An 18,146-nucleotide genomic window follows, 5' to 3' on the forward strand; every position below is an offset into this window, starting at 1 on the left:
CGTTGGATCGATAACCATAGTATTCGTAACCGTCAGATATAAAAAAATTTCCACTATTTAAATCAAACGTATGGTTGAGTTTGGTTTGGTTTTTGTTTCTTCTGTGTTTTTGTCTTATCTCTCTGTTTTTCTAAAGAACGAACTCATGTCGGGACCTCAGTGCTGCGAAAACCCGCCGACACTTGACCCGGTTTCCGGGTCGGGTAATGTCGAGAAGCTGGGTGGACTGGATGCTTACGTCTCCGGCTCTCCCGATTCCAAGCTCTGTGTGATCCTCGTTTCTGATGTTTATGGTAAATTACTTCTCCTTTTTTGCTCTGTTGTTTGTTTTAGTCAAAGACATGATCATCGAGTAATTAGGGTTTTTGTTTTTCCCCTTTTTGGATATTTTTGTTGATTTGATCATGTCATCTGTGTATTCTATAACTTCAGTTTCGTTTTTGTCCTTCAGGTTATGAAGCTCCAAACTTGAGGTACTACTACAAATTCGTCCCTCTTCATCGACTAGACCATTGAATTGAAGATGAAAACTTTCTAATTTGGGTTTGTTGCTTGAAAGAAATAAATGATTTTAGTGGTCTGCAAATAGTTTGGTTGGTTTTGCATTATGTTGACTTATTATTTCTGACCTCATTTTATAAGATCTAGATGTTTAATTTGAATCATTGCTTTGATTGCGTTGTGCACTCACTTTTGTTTTTTTTCTTGAGTTTCTCTTGTGCAACTATGGATGAATGTTTATAGACTGTAAATTATTGTATGATTAAGGGCGCTTGCGGACAAGGTTGCGGCTTCTGGATTCTATGTTGTAGTTCCTGACTACTTTTGTGGAGATCCTTTTGATCCCTCTAACCAGGAGAGACCCATCCAAGTTTGGATCAAAGACCATGGCTGTGTTTGTTCCTCCTCCTTATCATAATTTTTTTATCCATTCTCTCAACTCTTTTTTTTTTGCAACCACAAGATCATTGTTCGCAAGTTCGGCTTGGTTTTATGTCTTCTTGTTCTGTTGTTTTGATAGATTTCATATTTCTCTTTTCCCAGGATAAGGGTTTTGAAGAGACCAAACCATTACTTGAAGCCATAAAGAACAAAGGCATAACTGCCATTGGAGCTGCAGGAATGTGTTGGGGAGGTTAGTTTTTTTTTCTCGTTGTGGCGCATTTCTCCCAAATTTATCTATGCTGAATTTTTTTTGACATTCTCTTTCTGCTAGTAAGAGTTAGAAATGCCTAATTGATATTACTTTTCTCTCTTGGGGTTATTGATCTTCAGCAAAAGTAGTGGTGGAATTGTCTAAAGTAGAGCTTATTCAAGCAGCTGTTTTGCTTCATCCTTCTTTTGTCACAGTTGATGATATCAAGGGTAAGTGACTTTAGTACTTCGATTTATCGACATACTTCTATCTTGATCCCACACATAATCCAAGAAAGATTAATTGTCATGCCTCGCCTAATGCTTCATAGCATTTAGCCAGTCTTTAGGATTAGATAATCATTGTTGCATAGATCCACAACCTTTGGGAGTAGTTTGAAAGGAAGCTGAATAACTATTGTTTTGTCATTACAGTAAAGAATATGATTTCATATTTGCAAATCTAGAAACAGTGTGATTGGTCAGTTGCTTTACTTTTACCAATATCACGGTTTTCTGCAGATGTGAAGGCTCCAATTGCTATATTAGGAGCTGAGATTGATAAATTGTCCCCACCAGCACTCGTGAAGCAATTTGAGGAGATTCTAGCTTCCAAACCCGAGGTAAGCTTCATCAGCACTGCAACTCAATAGTTTTATCGCCTATTTCTAACTTTAAACGGATTCTGTAGGTGTATAGTTACGTGAAGATATTCCCAAAAGTATCACACGGTTGGACAGTTAGGTACAACATCAATGAACCAGAGGCGGTTAAAGCTGCAGACGAAGCTCACAAGGAGATGCTTGATTGGTTTGTGACTTATGTCAAATGAAGTGAGAAAGAAAGGGTTTGTACTGTTCAAATATGCAAATAATGAAAAGAGAGACAAAGCAAAACTCTTGGTTGGTGTTCCTACTACTCTCTATTTGTTTGTCTATTGGCTTTTGTAGCATATTTCCATGTTGTGAGATTGGTCCTTGTTTTATGATTTTAATATGATGGCAAAACTTTTTCCCTTTCTCATCATCTTTATTTGGTTAGCAAAAAGCCAAAAAGTTACCAAACATCAATTTAATCAAAATCAAAGTCTTCTTCCACTAAAGAAGCAACAGAAGAAAAAAATGTATGTTTATATTATTTTGGTAGAATACAGATTACTTGAGAAAAGTCTCCATTATGTACGTAGTCACAACAAGTCAAAAAGAAAACGTATGAGTGAGTTTGGTTTTGTTTGGTCTCATCTCTCCGATTTCTGAAGAACACATGTCGGGACCTCAGTGCTGCGAAAACCCGCCAACTCTTAACCCGGTTTCCGGGTCTGGTCATGTTGAGAAGGTTGGTGGGCTTGATGCTTACGTCTCCGGCTCTCCTGATTCCAAACTCTGCATCCTCCTCATTTCTGAAGTTTTTGGTAAATACTCTCTTCTTCTTCCTTGTATTGATTTGACGTTCTTTATTTTAGTTGAAGACATGTTCGATCGTCTTTGTCTTTCCCCTTTTGGATCCCTTTTGTTGATTTGATCATCATATCTTTGTCTTCTGACTTGAGGTACGTTTTTTTTTCTTCAGGGTATGAAGCTCCAAAATTGAGGTAATATATGTCCTTCCCTCTGCATGGAGTTGACCATACAACATGGAAGATTGTTAAAATATTGGTTGTTGCTTCAAAGGAGTTTCATAGTATTTAGTAGCCACATATGAGGCTTAAATCTCAATTTTGAATATCTTGCTGCAATAGTTGTCACCACTGTAGTTAGACTTTGCATATGTGTCTGGTTGATTTTGCTGTATGTACAATATATAGCCTCCCTATTATGTGTCTTTGAGTTGACTTGTCTTTTCTGACCTCAATTGATAAGATCTAAGTGTTTAATTTGAATCCTTGCTTTCACTGCATGGTTTGCACCCACTATTGATAAATGTTTATGTAATTTTATCTATAAGAGCACTTGCGGACAAGGTTGCAGCTTCAGGATTCTATGTTGTGGTTCCTGATTACTTCTATGGAGATCCTTATAATCCCGCTGATCAGGATAGACCCGTCCTTGTCTGGATCAAAGACCATGGCTGTGTTCGTTCCTCCCTCCTTATTCTCAACATTTTTTTGCAGTTTCTTTCTAGCACAGGATTGTTGTTCACAAGTTCCACTAAAGTTTTTATAGATCCCATCTGAATCAGTTCATATTCTCTTTGTTCCAGGATAAGGGCTTTGAAGACACCATACCAGTACTTGAAGCCATAAAGAACAAAGGCATAACAGCCATTGGAGCTGCAGGGATGTGTTGGGGAGGTTTGTTTTTAATCTATTAATTATCTTTGCTTCTTCACTTCTTGTGAGGAATTGTTCCCAATTTACCTGTGCTGTAGTTACGTAAAGGAATTTGTGACTATCTAATTGCTAAGCTTTCTGTCTTGCGTTATTGATCTTCAGCAAAAGTAGTGGTGGAACTGTCTAAAATGGAGCTTATTCAAGCAGCTGTTTTGCTTCATCCTACTTTTGTCACAGTTGATGATATCAAGGGCAAGTGACTTTGGTATGCCTTAGTTCTTTGTAACATTTAGAGAGTCACCTATAAGATTAATTTAGTAAACTCGTATCACCAAGATTAGATAACCATTGTGGCTTTATAGTCTACAGCATCCACTAACTTAAGCAGATGACAGATGTTGATTGTTTTTATCATCACATTTACAAACATAGAAACAATTCGATTGGTCCGGTTGCTTTACTTTTCATAGTCTTTGGTTGTCTTCTCTGCAGGTGGGAAGGCTCCAATAGCTATATTAGGAGCTGAACTTGATCATTGGACCTCACCAGCACTCGTGAAACAATTTGAAGAGACTTTAGCCTCCAAACCCGAGGTAAGCTGCTTCTGCACTGCAAACTCAAAACAGTTATATTATATATATAACGCCTTTAATTTCATCTAACTTAAAACGGACTCTATAGGTGCCTAGTTACGTGAAGATACACCCGAAAGTGTCACACGGCTGGACAGTTAGGTACAACATCGACGAACCAGAGGCGGTTAAAGCTGCAGAAGAAGCTCATAAAGAAATGCTTGATTGGTTTGTGACTTACCTCAAATGAATGAATTGAGAAAAGAAATGCTTTTGTACTGTTCATATGTAAGTAAACAAAGATTGAGTATTTTAATGTTCGGTTCTCTCGGTTATGAAGTTTATAATAATTCATTGGTTAGTTCTGGTTTAATTCGATTTAGTATTTTGCGGTTAAGGAGCCGGGGCTAGAAAAGGAAAATATCAAAAAAAATCTTCATACCATTCTTCTCTCTCTCGTATCTATAAAATCAAAGGTGAAAGCTCTCACAAATTCACATATCATCAGACTCTCAACTATGAGAAAAAATTAGGGTTTTAAAAATCAATCATCATCGATTTCAACCAAACGATGCTTGAGTGTCAATCGATGATGGAGAAATTATCACCGTTCATGGACATGGCTTCACTAGAGATCGAGTCTTTGCGAAGGATCAAACGCAGCAAACGCGATGAAGCAGAAGAAGAAGAAAAAGAAGAATCGGAGGAGTCTACGACGTCGTCTTCGTCTTCGTCATCAAACGCGTATTTCGGATTCCCTCACTTACCCGAAGAACCGACGAATCGCGATTTCGATCAAAGCGTTTTGTGTAGAATCCGCGTTCGGTTACCTGACGGGAGGATAACGCAGAGGAGTTTCTTGAAGAGTGAATCGGTTCAGCTTCTTTGGTCGTATTGTAATTCGCAGATTGATGAATCGGAGAGGAAGCTGTTTAAGTTGATCCAAGCGTTTCCTGGGGATTACAAGACTCTTCATTATGGATCTAATACGACTTTTGAACAATCTGGCCTTGCGAATTCTGTTGTTTCGGTTTCTTGGGTCTGAAGTGATTGATGGTTGTTTGGGTTCTTTTTTATTTTTTTTATTTTGGATCTGTAATTAGCAAACAAACAAAAAAAAAAATGCCAAAATTGTAGCGATTTCTTGTTTTGTTTCTGTTGGAAAATTGCAAAATTTCATGGGGAATGATTTGGTTTCTTTTCTTATTGGATTCTTGATTTTGTTGGAATAGTGAAATCGCTTGTTTATATGTTTTCCGATCAAATCTGGTTTAGATGATAAAACACTGTTTTACAAGTCAATGTCATAACAAGAACGTGTAGTTTTTGGTTATCTTGTTTCTTTGAGTCACTTGCTTGGTAGCAAAACCAAGTCGACAAAACAAAAAGCCCATATTCGATACAAGGAATCTATTGATTCTATCCCAATTTGGTTGGATCATAGGTTCGATGATTTACTTCACGGGCGCGAGGTCTCTTGTTCAACTCTCAAGGCAAATATTACTTGTAGAGGTGGAGAAAAATAGTGCAACCGAATATAACCAAACCGCATCAAACTGAGAAAGTTAGATTGAAACCGAGAAAAAACTAGCTATTTTGTTGCTTGTATCCCATAAATTTTTAGGGCCGGCTCTTACTATATCGTCCTTCGAAGTTAAATACAGGACTTTCGCTATGGTAAGTTGGTAACCAAGCTGATATGTATTTCTACATGACCTTGAAAAACTTTTTGATGATCTTTTGTTAATTAACATTGACGTAGCGGTACATAGAAGGCCTAATAGCAGACTAAGCCTAGAAGCCCAAATTCTAAACATTCACACGACAACCCAAATTTTTGACTATACTAAGCATCTCTAGGGACCTGGTTAATAAAAACATTTCCCTGTAAGAAAGGAAATTTTAACTTTTTAACCCCTCTTTAAACAGAACACACATCTTCCCTCTCCTGCCTGAGTCCTTTCCCCCAAAAAACCTGGACAACCATTGCAGTTCCCAATTTCCTCTTTAACCTTTTTCAAAGTTTCGTTTTTTTCGTAATCTCTTTCTTCTTCGGCGAATTTCGTATTCAACTTCTCTTTCTCAAATGTAAGATCTTTCTTCCTTCTCCTTCTATTCATCTTTTGATCTTAATTCTTGATTTCGTTTTCAAGATCATTCATCTTCCGATTCGATTATGTTCGAACCCAATTCATAGTTCTTGCAATGTTGTACAAGAGTCAATTCTGATCATTTCAATTTCAGGAGTTCTAGAGACAGAGGATCACCTTCTTCGTCTTCGTCTTCTTTGTTACCAGGAATAGATCGGTATAATGAAAAAGTGAAGAATCAGATACAAGCACTTGTTCGTGTTATTAAATATGCTCGTACCTGTAGAGAAGACAATGTCCCATCTCTTATTGAAGAGGTTTACTTACCAACCAATGATTGTTCATTCTCAAAGATCGAATCTTTTTTTTTTCTTTGTTGATTTTTTTTTTTTTTAACTTTTCAGGGTCTTTATCTTGGATCCGTTGCAGCAGCTTGTAACAAGGATGTTTTGAAAGCTTACAATGTTACACATATCTTGACTATTGCTAGTTCTTTGAGACCAGCTCACCCTGATGACTTTGTTTACAAGGTTGTTCGAGGTATAAACATATAATCAAAATGTTTTTACCTTTGTTGTCTGCTTGAATACAGAACATGTTTTTGATTTTTTGGGTTGGAATGGCTTTTGTTTGTTTATATGTGATAGTTGTGGATAAGGAAGATACAAATTTGGGAGTATACTTTGATGAGTGTGTTGATTTCATTGATGAAGCCAAGAGACAAGGCGGTAGTGTTCTTGTTCATTGCTTTGCTGGCAAATCACGGAGGTTAGTATTGTTTGGTTTCTTTGATATTTTAGTTGTAGCTGAATATTTTAACTTCAAGTGATTTGGTAACCCAATTTGGAACAGAACTTGTTTTCCCCTGATTGTACCTTTTTTACTTGCAGTGTCACTATAGTTGTTGCGTACCTAATGAAGAAACACGGATTGACCTTAGATCAAGCATTGCAACACGTTAAAACCAAAAGACCCGTGGCAAGTCCTAATGCCGGTTTCATCAGACAGTTACAAGTTCTAGAGAAGTCTATGCAAGGTATGCTTTGATTGTGTTTCTCAATTCATATGCATACAGCCATACACTTACATCTTAGGTTCTATAAGACTATTAAGTAAGGTTGTTACGATCTCTTTGGTGAATCTTAGTTGGAGATTCTTTACATTGACTTGTACCATTTGACATTTGAGGGATGGGCAAGCAAGTGGTTGTGGAGGGATAAGACGGTTCATGTATATAATATCTCTTCTTACCTGCATCTTTCCTTCTCTCTATAAAACAGGGAAGCAAGAACGGATTGCTCAATGTCAAGCATGAAGACCTATCGTACCTTTGGGGGGGGGGGGGGGGGGGGGGAATCTCACACGGAAGCACCATCATATGTTTTGTTGTGTTTCAATGTATATCATGAATGTAAAAAGTGAACTCAAAATAAATATGAGAAGAATAAAAAAATCTTTTGTAAGCCAAATGTTTCATGGGCCGTCATTACTTACTTGAGCCCGTATAGGTTAAATAATTCATGGACCTTGTCAAACTATTGGGGTGAATTATAAAACATTTATAACAATTGGGGTCATATTAGAATTCTCTAAAAGTTGCCTCACTAAAACCCTAGACTGCATTATCAATTAATCGCAAAAACCTCTTCCTCTTTCACATTCGGAGCCGTCGCTTGTGAAAATTTTCCGGCGATTTATCAGTCATGATGGAAATACGAACTCCGAAGACCGGCAAAGCTAAACGTGTACTCGAGAAACGAGCTCCTAAGTTGGTAAGACTTCTCCTTTTCTCTCCTTCTTCTTCTGCTTTTGATTCCTTTGTTTCGAAGTTGAGCTCTATATGTATAGAGCTGTCTCTTTAATGTTGTTTAGCTATCAATTGGGTTAATGGGTTTTCGAAAGTTTCAAACTTTTGTATCTGATTCGTTTGTTTAATCTTGGGGAATTTGTAGGTTGAAACGGGGAGGAAGACTTTGATACTTCATGGAACAAAGACGAGTGCTACGGTTAGCTCTGTGTTGATGGAACTGTATCGTTTGAAGAAGGGAGGTGCTATCAAATACTCTAGGAGGAATGAGAATATTAGGCCTTTTGAGAGTGGTGGTGAAACCTCTTTAGAGTTCTTCTCTCAGAAAACAGATTGTAGCATTTTTGTGGTAAGTTTCGTTAACAGAGTCCATTTGAATAGCTATTGGCAGCTGTTGTATCTTACTGGAGATCTCTGCTTTGATATTATTGATATGTTATTTGTCTATGATTTTGATTCATCTCCTAACTTAGTTTGGTCATTTTGTCTAGTATTCAATTATTAACATTGATTCTTGATTATGGTAGATCAAATTGTTGCTAAGATGATCTATCCTGTGGTCTTGATTTCATTTTAAGGCATGCCATTGCTGTCTTCTTTGTTCTATCATTTTGAAATGTATTTGCAAACTAACTTTTTGATGTGTGTCCTAACGTTGGTTAATGTTATGTTTGCAGTATGGCTCTCACACAAAGAAAAGACCTGATAACCTTGTACTTGGGAGGATGTACGATCACCAGGTCTATGATCTTATAGAAGTTGGGATTGAGAACTTTAAATCTTTGCTTTCGTTTTCCTATGACAAGAAATTTGCACCTCACGAAGGAACGAAGCCTTTTATTTGCTTTACCGGTGAAGGTTTTGAGAATGTACCAGAGCTTAAGCATCTAAAAGAAGTCTTGACTGATCTGTTTCGTGGCGAGGTGAAGTGTTTGATTCTTATTGACCTGCGTTATGGTTCTTTCTATATTTTGGCTTATAACAGAATCTGAAAGAAGTGGAATTTTTGTCTGCAGGTTGTGGATAATCTAAATCTTACTGGATTAGACCGTGCTTACGTATGTTCAGCTATATCCCCAACGAAAGTTTTCCTCACTCATTGTGCATTGAAGCTTAAAAGGTCAGGGACCATTGTTCCTAGAATGGAGCTTGTTGAAGTCGGTCCATCCATGGACTTGGTTATCAGGCGTAATCGTCTTCCTAACGAAAGCTTAATGAAAGAAGCAATGAGAACATCCAAGGATAAACCTAAGAAGAAGGTAAATCATAAACATAAAAAAATGTCTAAAGCTTCATCTCATGTTTCCTTAAAATTCAAAAGACACCAATGACTAATCAATCAATCTCTGTTTGTACAGGAGAAAAACGTTGATCAAGATGCCGTACGTGGAAAGATTGGGAAGATTTATATGCCTGATCAGAAGGTAAGAAATAACAGAAGCAAATACAGATTATTATTATTGTTATTATCATCCGAAACTGATTGTTTCGATCTTTGTGCAGCTTGATGAGATGCACTTGCACGATAAATCCAAGGGACGGAAGAGAGAGCGGAAAGAGAGTAAGCTGCTTAACGAAGAGACTGATTCCAAAAAGAACAAAAAGTCTTCCGAGTGACTTACCAAACCACTCGTGGCTCTGCATCAACAGTTTTCATAAGATGAAATGATTTTGTAGTAATGTGGGCATGGCTTTTTTTTTCTTCCGTTAGAATTTATACGCTAATATTTTTATTGAGGTAATTTTGTTTTATTAAATTCTGCAGTCAAACAAAATTTGTGAAAGGAAAAATGAGTTGAGATATGATATCAAACACAATTTTTTTGTCATATCTCTGTTTCCTTCTACCTAAAGGAGCAGTAATCTTGTTTTGCTTTATTGTTACTGGTTCAAACACAATGGCTTTGATTGTTTAGTGAAGTAGTAAAAGATGGTATTACTATTTTCCGCTGTATCGTCTCTCTTACCCTCATATCGAAAAGACACTCACCATTATTTTCATAAATGAAAGTTTTAGGTGGGAGGTAAAAAAGAATGGCTGATATGAATACCGCCCCTTCCTCACTTTTAGATGAATATTCTTGTGTCCTTGTAATTAATTATCAAACATTTAGGCAGAATGTAACTATAATAGAGTAGGATGGTAGACCAAATTTTTTTTAAAATGATGATTAAATTGGTGTAAAATTTACCTACCAACTTTTAAATGATAATGACTGATACATATTGAGTTTAAGAACCTAATTAAGCTTTTATTCAGTTACATGTCTTTATCTTCCAATCTAGGTTTGGCTTATAGGTTATCTATAATTGAAACCTACCCCTATGGACTTATCTTCATCATTATTCTTTAGTTTTTTTTTTTAATATTGTTATACGTTTGAAATTGAAACCAAACCATAGGAAATAAAAGCTTAATTATATTGTTTTTTTTGGGGGGGGGGGGGGGGGGGAGGGGGTAAATGCATGAGTAGGATAAACAGAGGGAGTGAGAAGGGAAAGAGAGAAAATGATTAAAAATTAAAACTTTCATTTAACATTAATAAAAAATTGATTAAATTAAGTTTTGTGGGTTTGATTTGTATTGATATCAAATTGAAAAGTAATTTTGCAAAAAATGAGAAGAAAAAACATTCAAAAGAGTGAGACAACATGTTGTGTGACCCAAAAAAAAACATTGTTATTTCTCCTATACGCGTAGAGAAAGACAGTTCATTTTGATTAGAAGTTGCGACTCAAAATGCATGCACGTACCGACGGTACCGGTGTACACGAACACGATCGGTGGTCACTAGGAAACAAATTGACCCATCACCGTTGAAGACAATTAAAATATACACCGATTTAATCGTATTTAGTTAATACTTTTGTACGTGTTGACAAAAACAATTGCACGTACGTCTGTTTATGTCTATAACATATCGAATGTTGAGATAAGTTTGAAAGAAACTTGAAGAACAAAATAATCCTAATCCTACCGAGTTATAGTTTATAAAGAGATTAGGATAAGGAGGAAGTATTTTAGGAGTTATCTAAATACTTATTACCTAGTTTGGTTAGGAATTGGGTAAGGTGTTCTCTATATAAGAAGATGTCAAGGTGTGACATAGCTTATAACGTTTTGAGAGAGTTTGTTGGTAGCTTTAGTTTTGAGTCAGTTTTCCTAAAGCAATAAAAGAAAGAAGTCTTTTATACATTATCTTGTTCTTAGGTGTTTAAATTCAATAATTGGTATCAGAGCTTTATTGAAACTAAGCATCCTAAGACAAAACCGTGAAACATCAATCCAAGAGAACCAAAACTCTTTTGAAGACGCAACAGAGATATTGGTAAAGGGAATATCTTGCAAGATCAAATCATGTCCGAAATCATTGTTGCACAGAACAGACCAAAAGAAGGAAGCTCATCGTCTATCCAATGTCCGATGCTCAATGCCACTAACTACACCGTCTGGTCCATGCGTATGAAGGTGATGTTTAGAGTCAACAAAGTTTGGGAAACCATAGAGCCAGGATCTGATGATGCAGACAAAGATGTTATGGCTAGAGCTCTCTTGTTCCAATCCATCCCAGAAGCCTTAATTCTCCAAGTTGGGGAGCTTGACACTTCGAAGGATGTTTGGGATGCCACAAAAGCAAGACACCTTGGAGCAGAAAGAGTAAGGGAGGCAAGACTACAAACCTTGATGGCTGAATTTGATAGAATGAGGATGAAGGAAGAAGAGACAATCGACGATTTTGCAGGAAAACTCTCCGTGATAGCAACTAAATCCTCTGCTCTAGGAGAAAATATTGAAGAACCAAAACTTGTAAAAACGTTTCTGCAGAGTCTACCACGAAGAAAGTTTATACACATCATCGCAACAAATCCTCGACCTGAATGCAACTTCTTTTGAAGATATTGTGGGGAGATTGAAAGTATACAAAGAAAGAATCCGTGATGAAGAAGAGGAACTTCCAACGGACCAAGGAAAACTTATGTATGCTAATATGGAGTCGCAATCTTTTCAAAGCAACTATGGCGCAAATAGAGGCAGAGGACAAGGAGGACCAGGAGGACGTTTCTTAGCACGAGGACGTTTCGGGTATCAACAAAGAGATAAATCAAAAGTTGTGTGTTACCGGTGTGACAAAGCTGGGCATTATGCTTCGAATTGTCCTGACATGCTGCGTAAACTCCAAGAAACTATGGAAAACGATAAAGAAATAACTCAAGTTGCTGACGAACTGATGATGCATGAGATAGTATATCTCAATGAGAAGAATGTGAAGCCTAATGAGTTTGAGACACAATCAGATGGAAGCAATGTTTGGTACCTCGAAAATGGAGCGAGCAATCACATGTCAGGCAACAAAAGGTATTTTGCTAAGATTGATGAGACAGTAATAGGGAAAGTAAGGTTCAGCGATGATTCTCGCATCAACATCAAAGGGAGAGGCTCAATTCTTCTTATCATAAACGGAGAAAAAAGGATATTGAAAGATGTTTACTTCATACCAGACCTAAGGAGTAACATTATAAGTCTAGGACAAGCTACGGAGGCAGGAAGTGATGTTCGAATGAGAGGGGAACTTCTTATGTTACGTGATCGTGAGGTTAAATTGATGGTAAAAGCGACTAGAGCAAAGAATAGACTGTATAAGGTTCTTCTGGATATTGAAGAGAGTAAGTGTCTACAGGTGATGGCTTTGAACGACTCAACGACATGGCATGCTCGTCTTGGGCATATTGGCTTAGACAACATGAAGTCGATGATGAAGAATGGTCTAGTCATTGGTATGCCATGTATGACAATTGAGAAGGAAACATGTGCCTCGTGTCTGCTTGGTAAACAAACAAGGCAAAGTTTTCCTGCAGAAGCAACATATCGAGCATCACAAGTTCTTGAGCTTATCCATGGAGACCTCTGCGGTCCCATTACACCTGCAACTGCTGGAAAGAACAGGTATATTTTTGTGCTAATCGATGACTACTCACGGTATATGTGGTCGCTCCTCTTGAAAGAGAAAAGTGAAGCTTTTGAGAAATTCAAAAGGTTCAAAAGCTTAGTTGAACAAGGAACAAGAGCCACCATCAACACTTTGAGAACATATAGAGGGGGAGAATTTGTCTCTCAAGAATTCCTAAGTTTCTGTGACAATGCTGGCATTCAAAGACAACTCATTGCACCTTATTCACCTCAGCAAAATGGAGTGGTAGAACCAAGAAAACAGAGATCCAACCGGTGTTAAGGAGGTCTGGTAGACAAACTACAAGGCCAAGGTACTTGGAGGATTACTTAATGATAGCTGAAATCGAATGTGAGAGGATGTTACTTGCTATAAATGAGGAGCCATGGAACTATAATGAGGCCAAAGATATCAAAGAATGGAGAGATGCTTATATAGATGAGATTTCTTCTATCAACAAAAACAGGACATGGGATTTAGTTGATCTTCCTAGGGGTGTCAAACCAATTGGGCCAAAATGGGTTTTCAAGCTTAAACGAAACTCCGACGGAAGTATCAACAAATACAAGGCTAGGCTTGTGGCCAAAGGATACGTACAAAGGCACGAGATAGACTATGAGGAGGTGTTTGCTCCGGTGGCTCGCATTGAAACAGTTTGGCTCTTAATAGCGTTGGCTGCTTCGAACGGTTGGGAAGTGCATCATCTAGATGTAAAAACCGCTTTTCTACATGGAGAACTGAAGGAAGTCGTGCATGTTAGTCAGCCGGAGGTTTTTGAGGTTAAAGGCAGTGAAGAAAAGGTAGACAAACTTAACAAAGCGCTCTATGGGTTAAAACAAGCACCAAGGGCTTGGAATAACAAGTTGAATGCGATTCTAAAGGTGTTAGGCTTTGTTAAATGTTGTAAGGAGCCATCACTTTACCAAAAACGAGTCAAGGAGCATCTTCTTCTAGTCGCTATCTACGTTGATGACCTGCTTGTCACGGGGACGAGCTTGGAGTTAATTCTGTAGTTCAAAAGAGAAATGTCATTGAAATTCGAGATGACTGATCTCAGTTTATTAACCTTTTATCTTGGAATCGAAGTGATTCAGTTTGAAGGAGGCATTATGTTAACTCAAGCAAGATATGCAGCAAGGATCCTTGAGGAAGCTGGTTTGAGAGATTGTAACGCTGTTCACATACCTATGAACTCGAATTTGAAGCTGTCAAAAGCGCCGGAAGAGAAGTGCTACGATGAAAAGATTTATAGAATAAATATTGGGTGTCTTCGGTATCTGCTTCATACTAGACTTGATCTCTCCTACTGTGCTGGTGTGCTGAGCAGGTATATGCAAGAACCGAAGGAATCACATGGTGCTGCATTGAAACAGGTTCGTAGATACATACGCGGTACTATCTCACATGGTCTGGTCTTTAGACAAACAAGCATGGCATGACTTATAGGTTATAGTGACAGTAGTCACAACGTTGATGAAGATGATGGTAAGTCCACAACCGGCCACATTTTCTACCTTAACGATTGTTTGGTAACTTGGTGTACACAGAAACAAGAAACAGTAGCATTGTCCTCTTGCGAGGCAGAATTTATGGCCGCTACCGAAGCAGCAAAGCAGGCGATATGGCTTCAGGAGCTTCTTGGAGAAGTCACTGGTGACGCATATGAAACGATGACTTTGTTAATTGACAATAAGTCGACGATAACACTTACGAAGAACCTGGTGTTCCATGGGCGAAGTAAACACATACACACCAGGTACCATTTTATAAGAGAGTGTGTAGAGAATGAGCAGATAGAAGTGGAGCACATCCCAGGGAGTGAGCAGAAGGCTGATATCTTGACAAAAACACTTGGGAGAATCAAGTTCAAAGAGATGAGGGATCTTATTGGAGTTCAAGATGTCGCATTGGAAGATTTCAAGCTTAGGGGGGTGAATGTTGAGATAAGCTTGAAAGAAACTTGAAGAACAAGATAATCCTAATCCTACCGAGTTATGGTTTATAAAGAGATAAGGATAAGGAGGAAGTATTTTAGGAGTTATCTAAATACTTATTACCTAGTTTGATTAGGAATTGGGTAAGCTGTTCTCTATATAAGAAGATGTCAAGGTGTGACATAGCTTATAACATTTTGAGAGAGTTTGTTGGGAGCTTTAGTTTTGAGTCAGTTTTCCTAAAGCAATAAAAGAAAGAATTCTTTTATACATTCACTTGCTCTTAGGTGTTTAAATTCAATATCGAAGTCAATGACAACACACACACATTATAACATAAGGATCATATAAGTTTTTTTTTTGTTTTTTTCTCATACGAAAACCAAATAAAAAATGCTAGTTGGTTTTTGCTACTAATCATCCAATCCGAACTATACATTGAAGTTGAGTCCAAACCGGCTCAAACATAAGAAAGTCTATCAAAAGATTCGAAACTAGAAGAAATAAGATCGAACAAAATTTCACATATGTTGTAAAATATGTGTGTATCCATCACAACATGTGTCTTTCTTTATGCCATAACACTTGAAACACTTGTTCACCACTTGTTCTCAACCTCTCTTTGTCTCCTCTCTCTATAAATAAGAATTATGTACAAGAGAAGAAGATAGATGAGAAGTCATTTTATCTCTATAGTTTCTCTCTAGTTCTTTCTCTAGCTTCTCTCTAAATCCACACTTATTCTCTAGATCCTTTCTCTTTTGATTCTTGTTGCCTCCAAACTTATAATATAGTTCACAACATGTTATCAGTACGAACGACTCTCAATCTGTTACAAGGTTGAGCATAAGCGATTTGTGATCCATCATCAATTTGAGGTATGAATTAAGTTTGGTTAAAGTTGTTTGAATTTAATTACTTTACATGCATATTACTATATGTATTATGTATAGAGTAAAAGACTATATATATATTTCTTGATCATAATGGTAGGCTCTGCCTCCTTGATCATATGTTCAGATCTATATATTTCAATTTTAGATCTACATTCTTGATCTAATGGTAGGCTCTGCCTCTTTGATCATATGTTCAGATCTATATATTTTAAATTATATGGAAGGCTATGCCTCCTAAATAAATTGTTTTTAATTTATGAATATACTATATAGCTTATAATTTTTTTATATAGTTTATATTTACTGTTAAAACAAGATTTTACAAAAGTGTTTCATAAAATTTTATTTTTAACAAATTGTTTTATTATTTATATAGTAATCATGTCAAACTTGGCAAAGCATGAATTCGCCCCCCTTGATGTCTCTGGGAAAAATTATATGACATGGGCATTAGATACAAAATTTTATCTGAAAGGGAATGGGCTTCTCAAAACCCTCGATCCGTCAGAAACGGGGTTAGAAGAGGAAAAAGCAAGAGCCATGATGTTCTTGCGTCACCATCTCCACGATGGTTTAAAAAATGAATACATCACGAGAGAAAATCCTGCAGATCTCTGGATCGCTCTCAAGGATAGGTTTGATCACCAAAACTATGTGATCTTACCAAAAGCCAAACATTGAATGGCTAAACCTGAGGTTTCAGGATTACAAAAGTGTAAGTGAGTACAATTCCGCTTTGTTCGGAATCACTTCAAGGATGGCTCTCTACAGAGAAGAAGTTTTCGATTATGATGTGATCGAGAAAACATTCCAAACTTTTCATCCTTCAAATGTACTCCTGCATCAACAATATCGAGAAAGAGGGTATACTCGATATTCTGAATTGATGCAAGTTCTGCATGTTGCTGAACAAAATAATGAGCTTGTGATGATAAATCATCAAACCCGTCCAACTGGATCAGCTCCACTTTCAGAAGTGAATGTTGCTACATCCAGCTATAATAATTGGCAAGAACGAGGACGTGGACGCGGACGCGGTCGAGGCCGTGGTCATGGTCGTGGAGGAGGTCGTGGACGAGGAAAGGGAAGAGGTTTCTCTCCTAATGACTTCAACGCAAGAAAAAATAACAAGCATCTTCAAATCAATAATGTTGGTCGCGTTATAAAGAAACAAGGTGAAAATACTTGTTACAGATGCGGCATGAAAGGACATTGGTATCAGACATGTCGTATTCCAAAACATTTGTCGATCTGTACCAATCATCCCAAAAGGCAAAAGAAAGGGATGTTGAGACCAACCTCATCTATGATAAAGCTGGACCTTCTTTCCATGGCCTAAACGATGAACCCCATCTTGATATAGCAGATTTTCTCGTTGATAATGAAAACGGAAAATCATGCGAATAAGGCCGATATGCCTTGTCATAATTTGATATGTACTTTATGTTTATAAAATGTTTTTTTTTGGATAATAGTTTTATTGTAATATATAATAAGTTTTTTTTGTAAAACTTTTTGTTATTTCATTAATGTTTATTATAAATATTTTATCTCAGAAAATGTCAAATTTTGAGATTGAAGATGGAGATATGTGTCTAGCAGACAGTGCTACAATGCACTCAATACTTAAAGAGAAAAAATATTTCTTCTCTCTCAAAATAAAAGACTCCGCTAGAAGCGTGAGCACTATATGTGGTAATGCAAAGATTATTATAGGCTTTGGAAAAGCCAATTTTTCAATGCCAATGGGAACAAAATTTGAAATTGATGAATTATATTGCCCTAAGTCTTATAGAAACTTGATTAGTTTCAGAGATATCCGAAGAAATGGATATCATATAGAAACTCTTACTAAGAATGGCATTGAATATCTTTGCATAACATCTAAGGAGAAACATATATTGGAAGAATTGCCAATGTTATCCTCTGGATTGTATTGCACAAAAATATATAATTTTGCATCTTATGTTACTGTGAACTCTAAGTTTACTAGTACATTTAAGATATGGCATGAAAGACTTGGACATCTTGGTTCAGTCATGATGCTAAAAATTGTGCAAAATTCCAATGGTCATCCATTGAAGAACCAAAAGATTTTTAGATCTTATGAGTTTTCATGTGATGCATGTTCTCTAGAAAAACTCATAATTCGGCCATCGCCATCCAAAATTGGGAATGAATCACCATTATTCTTAGAGAGAATACATGGTGACATATGTGGACCTATCCACTCTTCATGCGGGCCGTTTCGTTATTTTATGGTAATGATTGACGCATCTAGTAGATGGTCAAATATGTATTTATTGACAACACGAAACACGGCTTTCACAAAATTCATAGCCCACATAATTAGGTTGAAAGCTCAATTATCTGATTATGCCATAAAGAAAGTCAAACTTGATAACGCTGGTGAATTCACTTCACAAGCTTTCAATGACTATTGTATGTCAATAGGAATCGATGTTGAGCATCCGGTTCCTCATGTTCATACACAA

The 18,146-nt window shown here is 37.0% G+C and overlaps 5 protein-coding genes and 1 pseudogene across 6 annotated transcripts; all 6 read left to right on the forward strand.

The window, feature by feature from the left end:
- The first annotated feature begins 73 nt into the window (after nt 1-73).
- Nucleotides 74-2,151, forward strand: LOC104766274 (endo-1,3;1,4-beta-D-glucanase). The gene is made up of 7 exons (XM_010490131.2): nt 74-293; nt 452-473; nt 769-895; nt 1,045-1,135; nt 1,276-1,365; nt 1,657-1,757; nt 1,826-2,151. Exons 1-7 carry the CDS (start codon nt 146-148, stop codon nt 1,964-1,966), a joined length of 720 nt encoding a protein of 239 aa, XP_010488433.1. The 5' UTR covers nt 74-145; the 3' UTR covers nt 1,967-2,151.
- An 82-nt stretch (nt 2,152-2,233) lies between these two features.
- Nucleotides 2,234-4,348, forward strand: LOC104766273 (endo-1,3;1,4-beta-D-glucanase-like). 2 transcript variants are annotated; one of them, XR_015590433.1, is made up of 7 exons: nt 2,234-2,545; nt 2,704-2,725; nt 3,079-3,205; nt 3,334-3,424; nt 3,566-3,668; nt 3,896-3,996; nt 4,085-4,348. XR_015590433.1 is itself a non-coding variant. In XM_010490129.3 (7 exons), exons 1-7 carry the CDS (start codon nt 2,398-2,400, stop codon nt 4,223-4,225), a joined length of 720 nt encoding a protein of 239 aa, XP_010488431.1. In that variant the 5' UTR covers nt 2,257-2,397; the 3' UTR covers nt 4,226-4,348. The 2 variants fall into 2 exon arrangements, 1 of the variants encoding a protein (XP_010488431.1); XM_010490129.3 differs by having other exon boundaries at nt 2,257-2,545; nt 3,566-3,655.
- Nucleotides 4,349-4,419: 71 nt separating this feature from the next.
- Nucleotides 4,420-5,181, forward strand: LOC104766276 (plant UBX domain-containing protein 12 pseudogene; annotated as a pseudogene).
- Nucleotides 5,182-5,542: 361 nt separating this feature from the next.
- Nucleotides 5,543-7,528, forward strand: LOC104766277 (dual specificity protein phosphatase 1-like). The gene is made up of 6 exons (XM_087500405.1): nt 5,543-6,063; nt 6,220-6,382; nt 6,470-6,605; nt 6,713-6,833; nt 6,956-7,101; nt 7,346-7,528. Coding segments are annotated over exons 1-6 (603 nt in total). The 5' UTR covers nt 5,543-6,061; the 3' UTR covers nt 7,381-7,528.
- Nucleotides 7,529-7,646: 118 nt separating this feature from the next.
- On the forward strand, nt 7,647-9,701 carry LOC104766278 (ribosome production factor 2 homolog). The gene is made up of 6 exons (XM_010490138.3): nt 7,647-7,837; nt 8,018-8,221; nt 8,550-8,795; nt 8,889-9,131; nt 9,231-9,296; nt 9,376-9,701. Exons 1-6 carry the CDS (start codon nt 7,769-7,771, stop codon nt 9,487-9,489), a joined length of 942 nt encoding a protein of 313 aa, XP_010488440.1. The 5' UTR covers nt 7,647-7,768; the 3' UTR covers nt 9,490-9,701.
- A 1,529-nt stretch (nt 9,702-11,230) lies between these two features.
- LOC147920487 (uncharacterized) lies at nt 11,231-11,767 on the forward strand. Its single transcript, XM_087501096.1, has one exon. The coding sequence runs from the start codon at nt 11,231-11,233 to the stop codon at nt 11,765-11,767; it is 537 nt and encodes a 178-aa protein (XP_087357222.1).
- Nucleotides 11,768-18,146: the final 6,379 nt, after the last annotated feature.

The sequence above is a fragment of the Camelina sativa genome, chromosome 19, assembly GCF_030686135.1.
Source record: "Camelina sativa cultivar CO46 ecotype springtype chromosome 19, ASM3068613v1".
Lineage (NCBI taxonomy): Eukaryota > Viridiplantae > Streptophyta > Magnoliopsida > Brassicales > Brassicaceae > Camelina > Camelina sativa.